At 39.1% G+C, this 20626-nt stretch overlaps 1 protein-coding gene across 5 annotated transcripts in view; it reads right to left on the minus strand.

The window, feature by feature from the left end:
- DTNA (dystrobrevin alpha) overlaps window positions 1–20626 on the minus strand; it is a 311634-nt gene that overhangs the window by 45293 nt on the left and 245715 nt on the right. For 3 of the 5 annotated variants that reach the window (XM_052660449.1, XM_052660448.1, XM_052660450.1), the window contains exons 12-13: window positions 14837–14914; window positions 14192–14284 (exon numbers count right to left, since the gene is read on the minus strand). The exons of the other annotated variants lie outside the window; for them this stretch is intronic. In XM_052660449.1, the coding sequence (XP_052516409.1) occupies window positions 14192–14284; window positions 14837–14914 (171 nt within the window). The remainder of the gene's footprint in view (window positions 1–14191; window positions 14285–14836; window positions 14915–20626) is intronic. 5 annotated transcript variants of the gene reach the window in all.

Below are 20626 nucleotides of genomic sequence, written 5' to 3' on the forward strand. Positions count from 1 at the left end.
GACTTTTCTGATCAACATTTCTAATGAAAGAATACTTTCTCTTTGAGTTGTATTGCTTTTAATCATTTTATTTATTACCCAAGTAACATGTACTCCTTGGGAAACTGATGTGTTAGACAAATAAGAAAGCAAGAAGGAAGAAGAAACTGATTGTGGTCGGGTCCCAGTGATCCCCACCTCCTGACAGTCACACTCCTGTGTGTAACCCTCTCTGTTTACAATGGACAGGACTTACGGACTTGCTTCTAGTGAATGGCATGTGGCAGAAGTAATGGAAGGTAACTTCCAAGACTAGGTTATAAAAAGACCCTGACTTCCATCTTGGGCGTGTTTATTTTTCTTCTGTCTCTTGAGCTCTTCTGGGTTGCCTGCCCTGTTGGAAGCTGGAAGCCAGGTCATAGGCTGCTCTGTGCAAAGTCCCAGGTGAGGAGGAACTGGTAGAGCCTGTAGATGAGGCTCCAAAGTAGAGCCTTTAGGTGAGACCACAGCCCATCGAACAGTTTGATACACACCCCTGGTCCTCAGCCACAGACACCTCGGCCATATGTGGATTCCTGACCCACTGTCTTTGTTGTTTTAAGCTGCTAAGCTTTGGGGTAATTTCTTATACAGTAGTACATGATGAATATAATTTCTCATCTACAATATTACTACCCAGGTAACTTGCTATTTTATATTTACTTCCAGAGAAGTAGAATTATATTAATAGTAATGGCTTCTAATGGTGTGAATCATTTAGTGTCTCCTATAAATTTATGAAAATTCTTCCTACTAGGATAAGATTAGCCTGACCCTTAAAAACCTCTTAAAAACTGCAGGACTTCCCTGGCACTTAAGATTCTGTGCTTCCAAGGTAAGGGGTGTAGGTTAGATCTGTGGTTGGGGAACTAAGATCTCACATACCTCATGGGGTGCAGCCAAAAATAAAAGAAGGAAAGAAATAAAAAAAAACACTAAAGCAAATAGAAGCATTATCAACTCTCCCAGAGAGCTGATATTTCAGAAAGCCCTTCACTTAAGACTAAGTTTTGGGTGTTAATAAAATTTTTGTTTGTTTGTTTGTGAAACATACCAGTAACACTAATCCTGTTAGACTAGTTAGCCGATTAGTTTGGTTTATCAGTTATTATGGTGACTATCAGGTCAGGAACAAGATTAGAAACCAGTTTCCTCTCAACCCCCAAATATACTTATATTCTCCTCCACTGGCTCTTACATTTAAGCTTGTTCCTTAAAAAGATTAATCCTCATGATTATACATTAAAAATGACACACTTCTACACCAACATTAAGGTTATAAGAATTGCTCACCAATTTATGGAATTTATGGATTCACATAACGTAACGTACATTTATATTATTTATGTGTACATTTATATATACAGTAAACATGCAACATAGTCTTTTAACCTTTGTTCTAAAGTGAGAAGATGAGTGAAACTCAGCATATTAGCTATGTCACTTCCAAATAGCTCTTCTTGGTTCAGCAGAATACATTAGTGTAAGCTTTTTTTCCCAGTCATTTGGAAGATATTCCTGTCTCTACTATCTCTGCTTTGTCTACGTTTCTCACATAAGTAAACTATATCTATTCTTATTCTGAATGCTTCCACTAGGCTATGCCCTTTTCTCTAAGTTGCCATTTCCTACTTAGGATATTCCTGAATTTCTCCATTTACCAAATTATTTCTCCATCATCAGAGAAATAGTCTTCTATTTCCTGCTGCCCAAATGAGATAATGCATGGAAAAAGCATCAAGCTAATATGATTCCAGTGCTGTGCTAAGTCGCTTCAGTCATGTCCAACTCTTAGCGACCCCATAGACTGTGGCCCTCCAGGTTCCCCTGTCTATGGGACTCTCCAGGCAAGAATACTGAAGTGGGTTGCTGTGCCCTTCTCCAGGGGATCTTCCTGACCCAGGGATCAAAATATGATGCCTAGAATACATTAAATGCTCAAAAATATTAGTTAATATAATTTTATTGTTATTTTGCCTCTGAAATAATCTGTTCAGATTCACTAATGATTCTTGTCTCCTTCAAAATGTCACATACCATCCAACAACCATCTAGAGCGGGGTTTCTCAGACTTTAGTGTGTATACATATCATGGAGGGATCTTGTGAAAATTTAGTCTCTGATTCTAGAGTGTGGGTGGTGGGATAGGATGGGATCACAGAACCTGCATTTCCAGCAAGCTCTCAAGATATGTTAATATGCATTTTGAATAGCAAGGACCTAGAAGATCTTGAAAATAAAATGGAAAAGTTAAACATGTGAAATGAACCCTAAATGTAAACTGTATAAAAGAGACCATTTTTCATATCCATACAGCATGGTGATATTTTACAAATATTTCCTTAAGATAGATATTCTTAGATTCAGGGCTCACCTATGTGTAGTACTATTCCCAGTGGACTGAGGTTTCAATCAGCATACAAATTCAGACTTGGAATAAGAAACTATTTTACTAGCCAAAGGCTGAATTAGTTCTGGACAATGGATATTTTAAAACAGATGTTTAAAACAGATGTTTTATAATACATGTCTGCACTTTGCAGTAGTTAAAAATAATAGCTGAATTTCTTGCTACAGTTTTAATAAGAAAGTGAAAGTTATGCTGTCCTTACTTTAAAATAAAACTGCCCCACAAAGAAACAATTCAATTTGATTTTTAATGCATTTATCATTTTCTGGTTGATATATTAGAGACCATGTGTCTAATTCAACACAGTTTATGTAGACAAGGCCCACTGCTCTAAGCTTGGGACAACGATTTATCCAACTGCCTGAAAGTGACTTTGTCAAAAACATGTGTGAGTGTTTTGATAAATAAATAATAAAAAAACCTTGATAAAGGAAAAAAAAAACACCTCATGATAAAAGTCCCTTTTATCATGAATGACCAGAAGGTATAAATAATACGAAGTTAACATGAAAGGAGCCTCCTGGGAATGAGGTGAAGGTGTGGGATCTTGTCTAGTAAGCTATAACTCATACTTCCCTGCCCCTTCTTCCCCAGCACCGAGTGAATGAGGGGTGAAATGATGGATCGCCCCTTTGTGCACGCACGATTTACGCGCCCACATGTGCAATTTCCGTATGTTCACATTATACAAGGGTGAAGGAAGCATTCCCCTAATAAATTCCATTATTTCAAGACTTCGGTTACAAAGAGTCGAAAGTAAATGACCAGTAATCCCTAAATCATTAAAGAAATACCAATCCCAACATCATCTCCATCCTTGCCTATTCATTTCCAGATTTTATAATCTTGCTACAAGACCATGATGAATTAAAAAGAGGCTGGTGTGTAGACTTCAGTTCAGAGTGGGGAAATCTATTATTTTGTAAGGCCTCCACTTTCGACCTTAAATACACGGCCAGCGTCTGTTGCTGTGATTTCAAAACGGCATCTGGGAAACTTGAGTGGCAGGGCTAGGGCTTCCTAAATTATGATGTGGTAGCGATTTCTGGGAACTCAATGTTCATTCACATTTCTCTGGTATCTCTACAGGCCTGTTTCCCTGGTGGCCCACAGTTTAGGACTTCACACTGTCACTGCTGAGGGCTCAGGTTCATTCAATCCCTGGTTGAGGATCTAAAATTTTACAAGACATGCAGCAAAAACAACAAAAAAAAAGAAAATGAGAATAAATGTAAAAAAAAAGTATTTGTCTACACTTGGGTCATGAAAAGATTCACCTATGTTAACAAAACAAAACAAATAATAAGGTGATCCAAAGGGCACCAGAAATACCTCTACATTTTTCCTTAGTATTTTTTTCCATTGGTCAGAATGGTGACATAAACTTTATCACTAGAGATTACTTTTTATGGTCATTAAGTGTGACTGCTCTTTTATTAAAATGCAAATAGCTATTAGGAAGATTACTGCCTGAGAAGGCATTACTAGTTATTACTTAAGAGAAGGATGACTTTTTCCTTATCTTTCACAGTCGGTTAAGAGCAAAAAGCCATAGGAATCTTCTTCCCTAGTGGCTCAGATGGTAAAGAACCTGCCTGCAATGCAGGAGACCTGGATTTGATCCCTAGGTCGGGAAGATCCCCTGGAGAAGGGGATGGCTACCCACTTTAGTATTCTTGCCTGGAGAATTCCATGGACAGAGAAGCCTGGTGGGCTACAGTCCATGGGGTTGGAAAGGGTTGGGCATGACTGAGTGACTAACACACACACATACACACACACACACACACACACACCAGGGGAGGATGACTTTTCCTTTTCTTTCACAGTTGGTTGAGAGCAAAATGCCATAGGAATCCTCATGGATGATAATAATAATGACAATAATAACTTGCAATAAGAAAGCCTTCTCTTTAGGGGTACCTTCAAACTCCTTTATCAAGACCCTGACTTTGATAACCCACTGTGTTATAATCGTCCGCCAAGGCTATGCCTTCTACTCTACACACTCTTAATTCTTCCATTTCCTTCAATTCCAGCTGCCCCTGATGTGGCCCAGGCCACTGTCCTCTTATCCTGAATGAGTATAAAGTCCTCTCAAAATTTACTCTGATTTGAGTTACTCTTTCTTCCAATTCATTTTCTGTCCTAGAGTCATTGATCTTTCAAAAGTGAGGTTGGTTGAAGCATTCCTATACAGAACATTCTTTAATAGGTTCTCATTGTTCAAACTCCTACGAAGACTTTTAAGGTCCTGCACAGTCTAGCTTCATCTTTTACCCCCATGGCTTTACCACACTTAAGCTCAAATGCACCATATTCTCTCTGCTCTAATCAATCTCTCTGCCTCTTCCATCCACTTCCACTTGGCTAGTTTCTCTTCATTATGGTATTGACTTTGACTGCCACTTCCCGCTCTTTTGTCCAAATTCAGATCCATTGCTTCTTATATATTCCACAGTACTTTGCACTGCACTGCTCTTATTATAACTGTTATCACTTTGCATTTTATAATAATTGCCTTTTTCATTTGCCTTTATCCTTAACTAAATTGTAATTTCTCTGAAACCAGAATGGTTCAATCTTTTCACCCTTGGAACTCGAGTGTTTAGCACAGTGCTTGAAACAGGAACTACCCGAGAATCAGTTGGACAAAAGAACAAATAGAGGTTAGCTCATGTAGGCTTGCAACGTCATGGTCTTTGGCCCCTCTCTTTTGAATTCTGTTTCGCTCTGTACACATCCTCAACACCTTGAGAAAATCAGAAGAATACAGATGAAATACTGTGTTTTAACACTAGCCATGCCATCTAAAATCCAACTAATTATTTATGTTTGGCAGAGTTAAAAATGAAGATACATTTTATGGCTGGATACAGATTCCTTATCTGCTTTATATAGGTGTTCAAGTTCATAGAAATGTCATTGTACTCATTCATATTTATCAACAGTAGATCTTTCCCATCCCACCGCTTCAACAATGGCAAATTCTCTTTTGGATCACATTTTGTTGTTGTTTTAAAGATTAGATTGCAGATGGTGTCAAATAGGTAAGCTCCCACTCAAAAGAAATGCTTACACTTAGGAAGGGTGGATAGCTGGTAGCAGTGTTATACAAGAGTGGGTATGAGGTTGGACCAGATCATTTCTGGATGCAAACCTTAGCCGTCTCAATTACTAGCTGTGTGACCCTGCAAAGATCACTTAACCTCTCTGTGCCTCAGTTTTCTCATCTATAAACAGTTTATATATTCTCATGTACAAACTTAATACATAGCTTATTGGGAGGATGACCATGTAAAGCGTTTACAGCAGTGACAGGGTACATGGTAAGGCTGATTGAAGTATCCTTTTTTACTCTTACCTATAACAGATAATGCCAAAGAATTGATGCTTTTGAACTGTGGTGTTGGAGAAGACTCTTGAGAGTCCCTTGGACTACAAGGAGGTCCAACCAGTCCATTCTGAAGGAAATCAGTCCTGGGTGTTCATTGGAAGGACTGATGCTAAAGCTGAAACTCCAATACTTTGGCCACCTCATGTGAAGAGTTGACTCACTGGAAAAGACCCTGATGCTGGGGGGGACTGGGGGCAGGAGGAGAAGGGGATGACAGAGGATGAGATGGCTGGATGGTATCACCGACTCAATGGACGTGAGTTTGAGTGAACTCTGGGAGTTGGTGATGGACAGGAAGGCCTGGCGTGCTGCAATTCATGGGGTCGCAAAGAGTCAGACACGACTGAGCGACTGAACTGAACTGATAACAGATAATATTATTTGGTATACCTTTTTTGCACCATCACTTCCTTCTCTATAAATCAGGCTTTTTTGCTGAAGAAAATGTGATTGGTTACTGATTAGTATTCTAGGTTACATCAAAAAGAAGAAAAACAGTTTAGCTAAATCAATGAAGCATTTTATAGAAGCAATAAGTAGTCTTTATATCTCTAATTTCCTAAATAAAGGAAAGAATTAGCTTAACAGTGATGGTCTTCTCTTATTTCTGTATGCAAACTGCAAAGTGCCATGAATTTTTAATCAAAATGTCCCATTTATACAACTTATCAAGCAACATATGTGACTATTTCCCATTCTGCATTCTTTATTTTAGCACATTTGGAGAAAGCACACTCTAAAGTTCATCAGCTCAACAATATTGATGATGATCCACAAGCTAACAGTGCTTATTTTTATCATATTACAGTGGACTGGTTTTACAAAATGGGATTTAAAATCTAACTTATGTGCCTTCAACCTTATTCAAAATTAAGTGAGTAACTAACACTGAATTATTCCTGTGTTCCCAGTACCATACTAGCTCATCTACTTCAATAACCTCATTAGATTGGTAGTGTCACTCTCATTTTCCATGGAAACATAAAATATATTAGAATTTATAACAGAAAAATGAACTCATCTTAAAAGTCAATTTATCATCTGATTGATCATGCTGAGAAAACCCCTGTGAGTACAGTGCAGTTCATGCAGATACATACATTGGTGTGTGTGACATTCTTCAGGTCTACATTTTTAGGATGCTAAGGGAGTATCGTTCTCAGAAGTCTAGTACTATAACTGAAAGTCCAAAATATTTTAAAGAAGAAAAGGAGTAATGTTAACAAGAAAATGAAAATTCAAAAGAAGATACTTCCAGTAGGTGTGGATAATAATTTTTTCCTTCAATAGGTTGCAATAAACTTACCCTTTTCAAAAGCACAACATTTACTGAAAAAAATCAATCAAATCTTAGCCTACACATTAAAAAAATTAAAGGCATACAGTTCAGCGGATTCAACGTAGTAGTGTTTTAGACTGAATTCTCTCTCTTCAAATTAGTGTTGAAGCCCTAATCCACAGAGTATTGGAGTCGATATCCCCCTTTCTGACCCAGGGATCGAACCTGGGTCCGTTGCATGGCAGGGAGATTCGTTACCATCCGAGCCACCGCGGATGCCTATAATCCGCAGTGTCTTAGAATGTGACTGTATTTGGAGATGGGGCTTTTGAAGAGGTAATTAAGGTTAAATGAGGCCCGTGCAACCCCATGAACTGCAGTCCACTAAGCTCCTCTGTCCATGGGATTCTCCAGGCAAGGATACTGGAGTGGGTTGCCATGCCCTCCTCCAGGGGATCTTTGCAGGCCCAGGAATCAAATCCACATCTCTTATGTCTCCTGCATTGCCAGGTGGGTTCTTTACCACTAGTGCCACCTGGGAATTAAGGTTAAATGAGGTTGTAAGGGTGGGACCGTAATCCAATATGACTGGAGTCCTTATGAGAAGAGGAAGAGACACCAGGAATGTACATGCTCAGAGAAAAGGCCCCGTAGGGACACGGAAAGATGACAGCCATCTGCAGGCCAACCAGAGAGGCCTCAGGAGAAACAGTGCTGCCGGCTCCATCATCTTGGACTTCCATCCTCCAGAACCGTGAGAAAATAAACTGTTGTTCGAATCACAAAGTCTGTGGTATTTTGTTATAGTAGCTGCAGTGAACTAGCACAAAGTCGAAAAGATCAGAGGACATAAAAAAATTTTCTTTGCCCAATATCACTTTAATATTTTTGATCCTTATTAGCTGTTTTTGCCACATCAGTGAATTGCTGCTGATGATCTTCATCCACATTTATCACCTCTACCTAAGTCAAGTTTAATACTTGACTTTTCACCTTGTTTATCAGTTCAGTTCAGTTCAGTTCAGTTGCTCAGTCATGTCCAACCCTTTGTGACCCCATGGACTGTAGCACGCCAGGCTTCCCTGTCCATCACCAACTTCTGGAGCTTGCTCAAACTCACGTCCATCGAGTTGGTGATGCCATCCAACCATCTGATCCTCTGTCGTCCCCTTCTCCTCCTGCCTTCAATCCTTCCCAGCATCAGGGTCTTTTCCAATGAGTCGGTTCTTCATGTCAGGTGGCCAAAGTATTGGAGTTTCAGCTTTAGCATCAGTCCTTCCAATGAATATTCAGAACTGATTTCCTTTATGGACTGGTTGGATCTCCTTGCAGTTCAAGAGACTTTCAAGAGTCGTCTCCAACACTACAGTTCAAAAGCATCAGTTCTTTAGTGCTCAGTATTCTTGATAGTCCAACTCTCACATCCATACAGGACTACTGGAAAAACCACAGCTTTGACTAAATGGATCTTTGTTGAGAAAGTAATGTCTATGCTGTCTAGGTTGGTCATAGCTTTTCTTCCAAGGAACAAGCATCTTTTAATTTCATGGCTGCAGTCACCATCTGCAGTGATTTTGGAGCCCCAAAACATAAAGTCTGTCACTGTTTCCATTGTTTTCCCATCCATTTGCCATGAAGTGATGGGACCGGATGCCATGATCTTAGTTTTCTGAATGTTGAGTTTTAAGCCAACTTTTTCACTCTCCTCTTTCACTTTCATCAAGAGGCTCTTTAGTTCTTCTTCACTGTCTGCCATAAGGGTGTTGTCATCTGCATATCTGAGGTTATTGATATTTTTCCCAGCAATCTCGATTCCAGTTTGTTCTTCATCCAGCCCAGCATTTCGCATGATGAACTCCACATCATGGAGTGATAATATACAGGTTTGACGTACTCCTTTCCTGATTTGCAACCGGTCTGTTGTTCCATGCACATTTCTAACTGTTGCTTCTTGACCTGCATACAGATTTCTCAGAAGGCAGGTCAGGTGGTCTGGTGTTCCCATCTCTTTAAGAATTTTCCACAGCTTGCTGTGATCCACAACAACCTACTTTATACTCTTATACTAATTTCAGGGCTAATTTATAATAGGTGATTTTTTTTAATAGCAGAAAGTGTTTTTATAGTAAAAATTTTTTTCCTGAGGACACTTCACAAATTTTGTTTAGAGTGAGGGGGAATTTTATGTCTATAGTACTATCAATAGTCTCCAACCCCAGTGGGCCTTTACTGGGCATCTATGGTATGCCAGGCACTGTGCTGATGCCACAGAGATGGTGGTGAATGAGTCTGAGAAGGTCTGCCCTGTAAGTAGAAGGTAGGTAGTGGACCAACCAACCAAGCAATGAATGATTACATTTATGACAGGAATGAAATACATAGTACTCCATGATCAGACTAATGTGGGAGACCTACCTGACGAGTAGGTACCTTTAACCAGCATTTGGAAATCAGAGGAGAAAGTGCAAGTGTGTGGAAGGAAAGGGCAGGAGGAAAATAGGGAAGAGCTAGTATCTTGGTCATTGAGGCAGTTTTAGGAGTATTTTCAAGGAACTGACCCAAAACTGATGTGACTAAGTATTGTGGCTGAGCAGGAACACCCCGAGGGAGCGGAGGCTGGGAGAGGGGTAGGCGCAGGTTAGATCACACACAGACCTACAGCCCTGGGGAGTGGTCTGGGCTGTGAACTTAAGTGTCATAGGAATCTATTAAAGGAGGCAAGGGAATTTCCTGGTGGCCCAGTGGTTAGGACTCTGTATTTTCACTGCGGGGAGCAGGGGTTCAATTCCTGCTTGGGGAAGTAAGATCCCACAAGCTGTGTGGTGCTGCCAAAAAAAAAAAAAGCAAGCAAGTGAGCCCGTGACTACTTAGACTTGATATGTGAAACCCGGAAATAGGCGTCAAAATGTCCAATTTCTCCTACTTGAGAGAAACAATGAGCAGGACAAATTTTAACCTAGTTATATGAGATCAGGGCCCTGACAAAGAGACAGCAATGGTCCATGGCATCAGAGCACACACGCTGGCCTACACTGTGCTGCCTCCTTGCCTCAAGCGCCTGCTAAGTCGCTTCAGTCGTGTCCGGCTCTTTGAGACCCCATGGGCTGTAGCCCACCAGGTTCCTCTGTCCATGGGATTCTCCAGGCAAGAATACTGGAGTGGGTTGCCATGCCCTCCTCCAGGGGTTCATCCTGGCCCAGGGATTGAACCCATGTTTCCTGCGACTCTCGCATTACAGGTGAATTCTCTACCTCTGAGCCACTGGGGAAGCCCGTCTTTTCAGAGTTGAAAGAAACACACCAGAAATGTCTGACTGGTAAGTATCAAGGTTTATAATTACGGTTAAAGTTGTAAGTTCTGGGCTGGTTTCTGATAACCCTTGGCGTGCCTGCCACCATTGTCCTATAAACCACCAGCAAGCCTAGGGAAGCTTTAGGGGAGACCAGAAAAAGCCCTCACTGTGTGACTCTGAGACCCCTCCTCCACCACTGAAGAAGGTGCTTGAAAACCACTACGGCTTTTGAAACTTCACTTAGGAATTAGGAAGACAGCAGGAATTCTCCCTTGAGCTGCAGTTTATTTGTTTAGCTTATCTGACATCAAACCAGCAAGGACACAAAAGTATATCTTGAATTTAGCAGCAGACTGTTTACAAATGAGTCAGTTTCTCATTATGTTAAGCAGATACAGGGGAGAATAGATATAGGGGAAAATGCCCCCACCCAGAGTGAATTAGGAGCATATATGGATAATCACAAAAACATACCTTTTAATCAAGAACAACTATTAGATTCCTGTTTATAGACAATCTCATGAAGGATGCACAGACAGGAAGACCGAGGAATGAGGTAGATAACAAATTATTTTGTCAGTATTAGGAGACCTTGCTGGCAGGTGACCTTGGATAAGTCCTTAATGTCTTGGAACCAGCATCTGCTTATCAGTGAGATGGAAATAATAATATCCAAACTTATGGGCTTTGACAAGCAGATTAAATAATATGTGGGAAAGGGCTTTGTAATTTTTTAAGCATTTCATAGATGTAAAAATTTATTATTGATATTCTGGCTGCTGTCATGAGGTCCAAGAGACTGAAAAGTTTTGTCATTTTGAAGCTTATAATTAAAATGAGAAATCACAATGTGCAGAACTAAATACATAAATGGTAATTTGTTAACAATTCCTTTTACTAGTATGTGCTCAAAATCTCTCTTAAAATGAAATAAAAATAATAGAGTAGGATATGCAATTTTAGTAAATAGAGATGTGGTGGATACAGTATGGAGTGTCCAAAAGAGCTTTCTGGAGAGCATGCATTTATATAGGCTTTATAAAAGGCAATGTGGCATAGTGGTTATGCACTTGGGATCAAGTAGATGAAGGTAGAAATCTCTGCCCCACTGTGTAGTGGATTTGCGTCTATGAGAGAATCAGGTAGACTCTCCGAATTGGTACCTTTACCAATTGATAAAATGGGGATGAGAGTATTTACCCTACAGGCTTATCTAATGACCAGGGGGAATTATGTAAATAAAGTTTTAAACACAATGCTTATTGTGAGGCAAATACTTTAAAAACGGTAGCTCTTGGGCTTGACATATATACACTACTGATACTATCTACTTCCCTGGAGGCTCAGAAGGTAAAGACTCTATCTGTAATACGGAGGCCTGGGTTTGATCCTTGGGTGGGGAAGATCCCATGGAGAAGGGCATGGCAACCCACTCCAATATTCTTGCTTGGAGAATTCCATGGACAGAGGAGCCTGGTGGGCTATAGTCCATGGGGTTGCAAAGGGTCAGACATGACTGAGCAACTAACACTTTCAATTTCATAAAATAGATAATTAATGAGAACCTACTATATAGCACAGGGAATTCTACTCAATGCTCTGTCTGACCTAAGGGGGAAGGAAATTCAAAAGAGAGGGGATGCATGTATAGCTGATTCACTTTGCTGTAGAGTAGAAACTAATACAACATTGTAAAGAAATTATGCTCCAATAAAAATAATAAAAAACAAAACCAAAATAAAAACACAATCATATGCTTCATATACTTTAAAAAAAGTAACTCTTGTGGTTACCATCATACTAGATCTCTCTATAGCTGAATGACAGTCGAGCATCATAGCTATGATGATAATAAAGGAGAGGAGAGATCACTTCATCACTTACAGAATCCTGGCAGGTGTGGGGAATCATTAGCAATTAATTACAATAAAGGAAAGGCAGGGGGAAAAATGAGAAAAGAGAAGCTGGAATTTTTTAAGGATGGAAAACAGTGATGAGAATTATGGAGAGTAGGAGCTATTAAAATGGAGTAGGCTTCATTGATCAGTCTTAAATTCTGCTTTGTTTTCAAAATACAAATCTCAACTAGCTTTCATCAAGTCGATGTAAGGTGTCTCTGCTGAGACAGGTTTATGGTCTTAAGTGGCCATCAAATCAATATGATTAACCACTGGAGGAGGGAAAAGGGCTGGGAGTGTCAAACTGTGCTCTCCTCTTTGGAGATTTCTCTGTTACAACTTTAATTAAGAAAAGGTCAAAGAAGAGCTGTAGAAATAATGGGAATGTGTTTAGAATTACGGGGGAGGACATGATGTGAGATCTCGGCATTGCCTTCAGACATGATTGGATCTTTACTATATCCTGCTTTGAAGATTTCCAACACAGATTTTGGCAGGGAGGTAATTTAAGCATTTAGTTCTGTTGTTTCAGCTACTGTATAACACTGGGGGTGGTCCAAATTCATTGAGAGTAAGATGAAAACAATTACTCTTTCCACTTGTAGTTTTGGGAGGTAGAGATGTAAGAAAGAAAAGTAACTGTTTGATCTACAAACTGGGAAAATTTGAACAGAGATGGGTTTAGCTGAAGAGTTCATCTTTATCTCCCAAAACAGAAGGATAGAGTATAAAATTAAACCAATATGCTGATTTTATACATATATACACACACATATAAATATTAAATACAAATTAAGATAAATATATAACTATTAAAACAAATAAATGTTCATTGTATCACTTAAACTCATGTGGTAATCTTTCAAAAAATATTTCTAAGGCATCAGAAGCAGTCAAGAGAGGAAAGTTCCAGAAACAAAGAAGTGGTTAACAATACCAAGTGGTGAGAGTGAGGCCAAATGTCTCAAGGATGTTTTCTGTGACACAGTAGAAGAAAGGGAATCAATTTTAGAGGAAATTTAACCCCCAAATAGTTATGACTGCAAAAATAAATCCATAGGCTCTTAGTTCAGAGAAATTATATTAGGGTTATTAAATAAAGTCAAATGTTTCTAAGGAACTGGTTTGCAAAACATGTTTGTAAAACAGTTGTCTAAACTAGGATGAAACATAGGATAATTATACAGTGTGTCCATTTATTCCCATTCAAATTGAAAATGTACATTTATTATTAAGTAACTTGTACCAATGGCAGGAATCTTCTATGTCTCAACTAAAATAGAAAGGGAAAACTCTAGGAATGCCGTTATTCTAATACTTTATCTGAATTCACACATTTAACGCATTTGAAAGTAAGCTTTGCATCTATCAGGATGAGTACCCTGAAACATTTGTAAGAGAAGAGTTGAAAGACAATTTCTCCCAATGTTATCATTGTTCAAGAAATGATTTCCATGGTATGATCTCATCCTATTTCTTTCCTATATCTATCTTAAGAGAATGGAGCATTGTTCTCCAAATTGCAAAAACACACAAGTCCTTGGAATAAGACAAATTATTGCATCACCATCGTGCAGTAATTTGATATGGCCCATATAACACAGAATTGACCAGAGGGACCCAGAGTCCTGCATTTCCCTAGATGCTAATATTTAGCACAGCACCCATTTACACAACTTGTCCTTTAGCTAAGATATTAGCAAAAAAGTGAATTTTATGGAACATTAATGGGTAGTGTCCAAAGTAATATCACAAGATATTTTAATTGAATTGGTTAAAAAAATACTTTAGTGACACCTCTGCCATCCAGTGACCTTGCCCCTTGCTGAGACTGCTTATCAAGAGATCAGACTGTTTCCCTTTCTCAGGACAGTCAAGCAGCCAAACCTGCACTAACCATGATGGGTTGTTCCGGAGCATGTTGACATACAACCCGATGAGAACATGTTCATCAGCTAGCCTGTCTGCCACATTCAGGCTGTACTGTATCCTGAAACAGGGCAGGAGGAAAGAAAGGATGTTGTTAGGAGAGGTAGACAGAAATAAGTGGGGCAGGCAGGAGTGAGTTTGTGATAGTAAGGGCATTTAGAAAACCAAGCAGGTAAAGGAAAACTAAACGATGTTCTATGAAAAAACACAAGCAAAATCCAAGCAATGACATTCACAGTGCCATTTCACTCACTTAAAAGACTTCCACTTAGGTCAAGTCACTTATAAGAATGCAGATTGGCATTCTTTAAACCACTAAGTCCAAGAAATTCATCTGTACAGTAAATACACTGAAATAGCTTGTAAGCAAAGATTATCTTTTGGAAGATCAAATCTGAAGCTTAGTAATTTTAACAAGGAAATCAGGGAAAGCAAGTAACAACACAGATGTGTCTACTCAAAAGAAGTACTTGGTGCTGTTAATGGGGTTATGATGAAACTGCTTTGACTAAATCAAAGATGATCTTTCAAACACAAAGCATCTTTGACACAAGAAATCTGCATTTTTAGTTCAGTTAATTCAGGGTTCCAGCACACTCTGGCTTTAACTTACCCTTTGCCCTTCAGCAAAGCTGGAGCAGCCCTAGCCAGCAGTTTGCTCTGCTCGACTTCACTGTCCTTGGGAGGAGAGCTGGTTAATAAGATGGGAAAGCCAAGAAGAGCGTAAACACGGCAATGCATTCGAGAACAGAAACTGGCAACAGAAATTCCCCAAGACTACATCCAAGCTCCATTTGGACAGCTCTTTCATTACTTTGAAAAGTTCAAGATGTTTTTAGATTTCCTCAGAGTTGGGCTAGAAGTAGCAACCTGGCCTGAGAACTGTAATTACAATTACCCAAGCCCCACTGTGATCCCAGATTTGACCTCTGCTATTTGCCTAACAAATAGATTGCATATGCCTAGACACAAAGACCATGCATTCATTCAGCATTGCTGACAGACTATCCTGTGTTACAGTGGAGCAGCTGACTAAGTCCTGCCAGCCTTCAGACCCCACACAAGAAGCTTCCTTCTGCAGCCTGCTGTCTATTCTCTGACTGTCTGTATTGAACAGAGAATTGAAAATTACCTAGTTAGAGACTGGTGTCATATTAAAAGTGTTTTCCTACTTCAGGCACAAATCACCTGACCTTGGCTGTGAAGCTGCAAGGAAAACTTCCAGAGAAACAGAGAAATAAATCTTTGAGCCTTATAAATATATATATTCATAGACCTTGTGTCTATAACTGGTGAAGAGAGGCCCACCAATAGAGCAAATTCTTATTATTTTATATTTACTAGGAAGAACATTCATTTAATTGGTAATTTTTTGACAGCTTAATGTAGTTTTATTAAAGAATACATAGAAATAGAAATAATAACTAATAACATGTGGCCAAGCCAAAGTCACCCAAGATTTACTATAATGAATATGCATGCTTCATTGAGAAATATATTGATTCTTAGTATTATAATTTTGCTTGTAATATGCTTAAGAAGAGTTTGTTCTTTTGTAGGCTAAGAATTTGCCCTGCAACACTGATGTACTTAAAACTACCCCTTTCTCCCTTCATGGAGAATAAAAAAATTAACTGTAATTGTTTGAATACCAAGTGTTTAATTACTTGGATAGAAATTTTTGGATTTTTTACCACAAACTTCCCCAACTTTTCCAACATTTCTTAATGTAATGTGAAACTGTGAAAGTGTTAGCTGCTCAACCGTGTCTGACTCTTTGCGACCCCATGGACTGTAGCCCACCAGGCTCCTCTGTCCAAGGAATTTTCCAGGCAAGAATACTGGATTGGGTAGCCATTCCCTTCTCCAGGGGATCTTCCCAACCCAGGCATCAAACCCAGGTTTGATCTCCTGTATTGCAGGTAGATTCTCTATCACCTGAGACACCAGGGAAGCCCATAAATGTAAGAATGGCTAAACAAAGCAACTAGAAATCTCAAAAACTTTAACTAAAAATTTTAAGGTTTTACTACAAAGTACCAGTTTTTCAGACTACAGAGCACAAAATATAGCAATTTATAAATGAATATCACATTAAATTATGCATATTATAACTGGAATTCTTATAATTTACAATAATATATACTACAAAATTCCTTAAATAGTGAGGCTTATGGTAAATTTAAAAACAAATTTTATCTATAAAAAATATCTACTGTAGAGTAGGTAGGTAGTCATGGGTTTGTTAAATATATGACTTCATTCAGCTTTTCAGGATTGCACCTATTACTCAAAAAGTACAACTGCACACAAACAAAATTGACTTTAAAAATGAAATTAATGCTCTAGGAGAATTTACTTTTCTGATGAAGCTAAGCTTTTTTAACAGCACATTGATTTTCAGCTTCTAAGACTATGAAACATGCTGTCAGGGCCAAATAACCACTTTAAGCCACTGGAGTTGTTTTCCCACCATCCCACCAAGACAGCAAAGCCCTCTACACTCATTATCCAGTAACTATAGTCCTACCACTGCCCAGTCAGCTCCCTCAACTTTTTTTTTTTTTTAAATAACACAAAATAGATCTACCTATTATATAATTGATTTCAGATCCCTGTAAAACCACTCAAAACACTAAGTGAAATAGTCAGAATTCTTCCCTCCAATTGAAACTATTTCTCTGCTTTGTTACATATGCTACTTCGTAACTTGAGTCCCAGAAATTGTGCTATTTCCTTACATCAAAGGCCTAAAAATTACACAATCACAACCTCTGATGTTGAGTGTGCAAGAAGGAAATAAAAAGAAACATGGGAGGATCAACCAGGAGGATGTGTTTGTTACAAATTACTCGGGTGATGCCTTATGGGAGAAAGGTGATGTGTTAACAAAGCTGTGTGTGTCCTGCCACTTACTCACTGGCAAGCTCGGGCACTGGAGGAGACCTGCTGACATCACGATGGTGCAGGGTTGGCAGCAGAAAGCAAGCAGTTGCCCAGATTCTCCTTTGGTGGCTCATTCTTTCTGTCTCTCCAGTGCTTTGGGCCCTTCTCTCCTTCCTCGCCCCCACTTGCCTGTCCCCCTTGCTCTTTCCCAGTCCCTTCCTTCCTCAAAGGGACTAGCAGAGCAGATGTACACATGCATCTCCTGTCTTTCTGTTGCCATTTTCTTTGCCTTGGCCCTTGCCAGTGCTGGTTCAAAGGCATCATTTAATTCCTTTCATGTTCCTTTCCCACATGAATCCTTACAGAAAGTAGTTCTTGGTTTATATAGAGGTGACATTCTCTACATTTATGAGTTTGTGGAAATAAACCATTTATCTTATTTTGCTACAGTTCTTAGCATCCAGTGCCAAGAGCATTTCTGACTTTTGGTCCTCACTGTCCACATGGTTTCTATACTACCTAGTACCTCGAATTCTTCTCCTCCTCATTTATTACTGGGAAGCCAAAACTATGACCATGGGTAGAGGAAGCCAAGGGATTTCCCTGGTGGTCCAGTGGTTAGGACTCTGCTGCCAGTGCAGGGGGCGCGAGTTTGATGTCTGGTTGGGGAACTAAGATTCCCACATGCCGTGTGGCATAGCCAAAAGAGGAAATTGAATAAATTTAAAAATAGTATAGAGGAAGCCAAGTGAATGATGAAAACAGTGGAAAAAGGCACTCAACTGAAATGGATCAAGAACTGAGAAAGCAGAAAAAGAGGCAGGTTGCACTTAAAACTTGGCTCTATAAAGACTTTTCACATGAAGTATCTTTACCAGGATAGCTTCTGCAGCTCACAAGGAGCTTGAAGGAAGGAAGCAAAGTGAAACAAATTTTCTCCTGAATTGTTGTTAAGGTAGTGACATCAAGTAGTTTTTGATGATCTCTTTAAAGCAATGTACCCTCACAATATTTCATAGAGTAATTTTGATGTTTAAACTTTCATTTTGTAGCTCTGGCAGTTTCCTTGGAGAAGATTGGTGATACCTCCAATTCACTGCGGCCTCTGGGATCTGGCAACACTGGTACATAGAGCCTTATCAAGAAGTGACTCCATATATATGTGTTAATAGATGATATTTGCTTTTCTCCTTCTGACTTACTTCACTCTGTATGACAGGCTCTAGGTTCATCCACTTCATTTCGACTGATTCAATTTGTTCCTTTTTATGGCTGAGTAATATTCCATTGCATATTTGTTGTTCAGTCTCCCAGTTGTGTCCAACTCTTTGCGACCCCATGGACTGCAGCATGCCAGGCTTTCCTGTCCTTCCCCATCTCCCAGAGCTTGCTCAAACTCATGTCCCTTGAGTTGGTGATACCATCCAACCATCTCATCCTCTGTTTCTCCCTTCTTCTCCTGCCTTCAATCTTTCCCAGCATCAGGGTCTTTTCCAACGAGTCTTCCATTGTATATATGTACCACAACTTCTTTATTCATTCATCTGCTGATGGACATCTAGGCTGCTTCCATTTTCTGGCTATTGTCTGTATACTTATGGCTGATTTCACATTGCCATACAGCAGAAACCAACATAACATTGTAAAGCAATCATCCTCCAATAAAAAAAATTTTTTTTTAAAGAAGTGACTGCTTCTGGGATGTCAAACATCCCAATGGCTCTTCTGCACTGCTAGCTCTTGGAGCTTCTACATCTTCGGCATGCCTCGTCTTTAAATTCAAATGTATTCCTCCTTTTTAGCTCTGAAACTGGAAACTACCTGGGGCTCCTTTCGACTGTGGGTGATGAATCTTTTCTAATCTGAATCCCAAGGAGAAGCAAAGCTACCATCCTAAGATTGTGTGTATACATGCCTCGTTGTCTTATTATCGTTATTTTCTTTTCACCAGGCCCTGCCACTGTATAAAGACTTCCTTCTGCACACATTTGTTCATTACTGGGTGTGGGGACAATCATACCCAGGAGGTATGACCAGGTGAAATTTGAATTTCATGTGTTCTGCTGAAAGAAAAGGGGCTGGAAATAATCTTTTAGATTATTCTTTTCTAAAAAATTCTCTTATTTTTTCACCAATTCCTTTTCATACTCTGTATAGGGAGTATAGAGAAAGAACATATAAGAAGAAAAATTGTCTTCTAAAAATTTTCACACACACACACACACACACACACACACACTCTGACATAATGGGTTCTGGAAGGACAGAATGAATTCAAAATATTTCATATTTATTTATTTAAATTCACCCTTTAGTTTCAGAGTATGACAACTGATGTCAGGATTTTTTCTTAAGTGCAAACATTTTGGGGTTTTCTAGTGGCATTAGTGGTAAAGAACTTGCCTGTCAATGCAGGAGTCTTAAGAGACCTTGGTTCGCTCCCTGGGTTGGGAAGATCCCCTGGAGGAGAGCATGGCAACCCACTCCAGGATTCTTGCCTGGAGAATCCCATAGACAGAGGAGCCTGGGGGGCTACAGTCTATAGGGCTGCATGGAGTCGGACACGACTGAAGTGATTTAGCACGCATGCCCACAAGCTAGGTAACAAAATCACACACAGATGTTCCTTGGGTTTTCACTTAGACCTGCCATATAGTTTTAAAAACCACTTCTGCTTATGCTGTGCTATTATATTAGCTCTACCCAAATGTTTCTCTTTTATTTAACATGAAAGTAACAAGATTTAAATAAAAGTCTTGCATAGAGCAATAATATAATGTAAATAAATTATGTATAATTATCATTACAATGGTTAAATGGAAAATGATATTTGAACCACGGCAAATTAAGAACAGATATTTCCTTTTTTATTTATTCTTAAATAATTGATAAACTTTTTGGTGTTTGGGGTTATGAAGAATGACTTGTAAACATGGCTTCCTCCTTATCTGTCAGTTGGGAATAACATTTTTGCTTATCACTATAACTAACACAGACTATGCCAAGGTCATCAAACTAATTTAAATACAGTAAAGAGTCCACAAGTCAGGTTTTTCAAGAGATAATTTGTTGACAACTCTTGTTTCCTTTCTTTATCTAGCCTTCTATATCTTTGATGTGAAATGTAAAGTATCTTCCACATGCAAATCAGCAAACATGCATAAAAATAGCTGAGCGTCTCAGTGGGAAAATGAGTTGTCATCAATTCAGGCTGGCATGAAAGTCAGACCATCTTAAGCAGGTACCATGGAAGAAATAATAAGAATTCTAGGTCATATTTGATTCACTACATTTACTGTGTTCCCCAGATAGTATCAAGCCGTTATCAATTGTATTTTTGCCAAGAGATGCCTACAAAGTTTGCTGGGTATGGGGCACACACAGACAGCAACTAAGCAACTCTAGTAAAGAGTGAAGAAGAGGTGACTGCATATTTAATTATATCCTAACATTTTAGTATAGGGAACAGAGTTGAGTTCAAAGACCAGTTTAATTCAAGTTTGAAAAAAATCTAGCA

The sequence above is a fragment of the Budorcas taxicolor genome, chromosome 22 (assembly GCF_023091745.1).
Source record: "Budorcas taxicolor isolate Tak-1 chromosome 22, Takin1.1, whole genome shotgun sequence".
NCBI classification, from domain to species: domain Eukaryota; kingdom Metazoa; phylum Chordata; class Mammalia; order Artiodactyla; family Bovidae; genus Budorcas; species Budorcas taxicolor.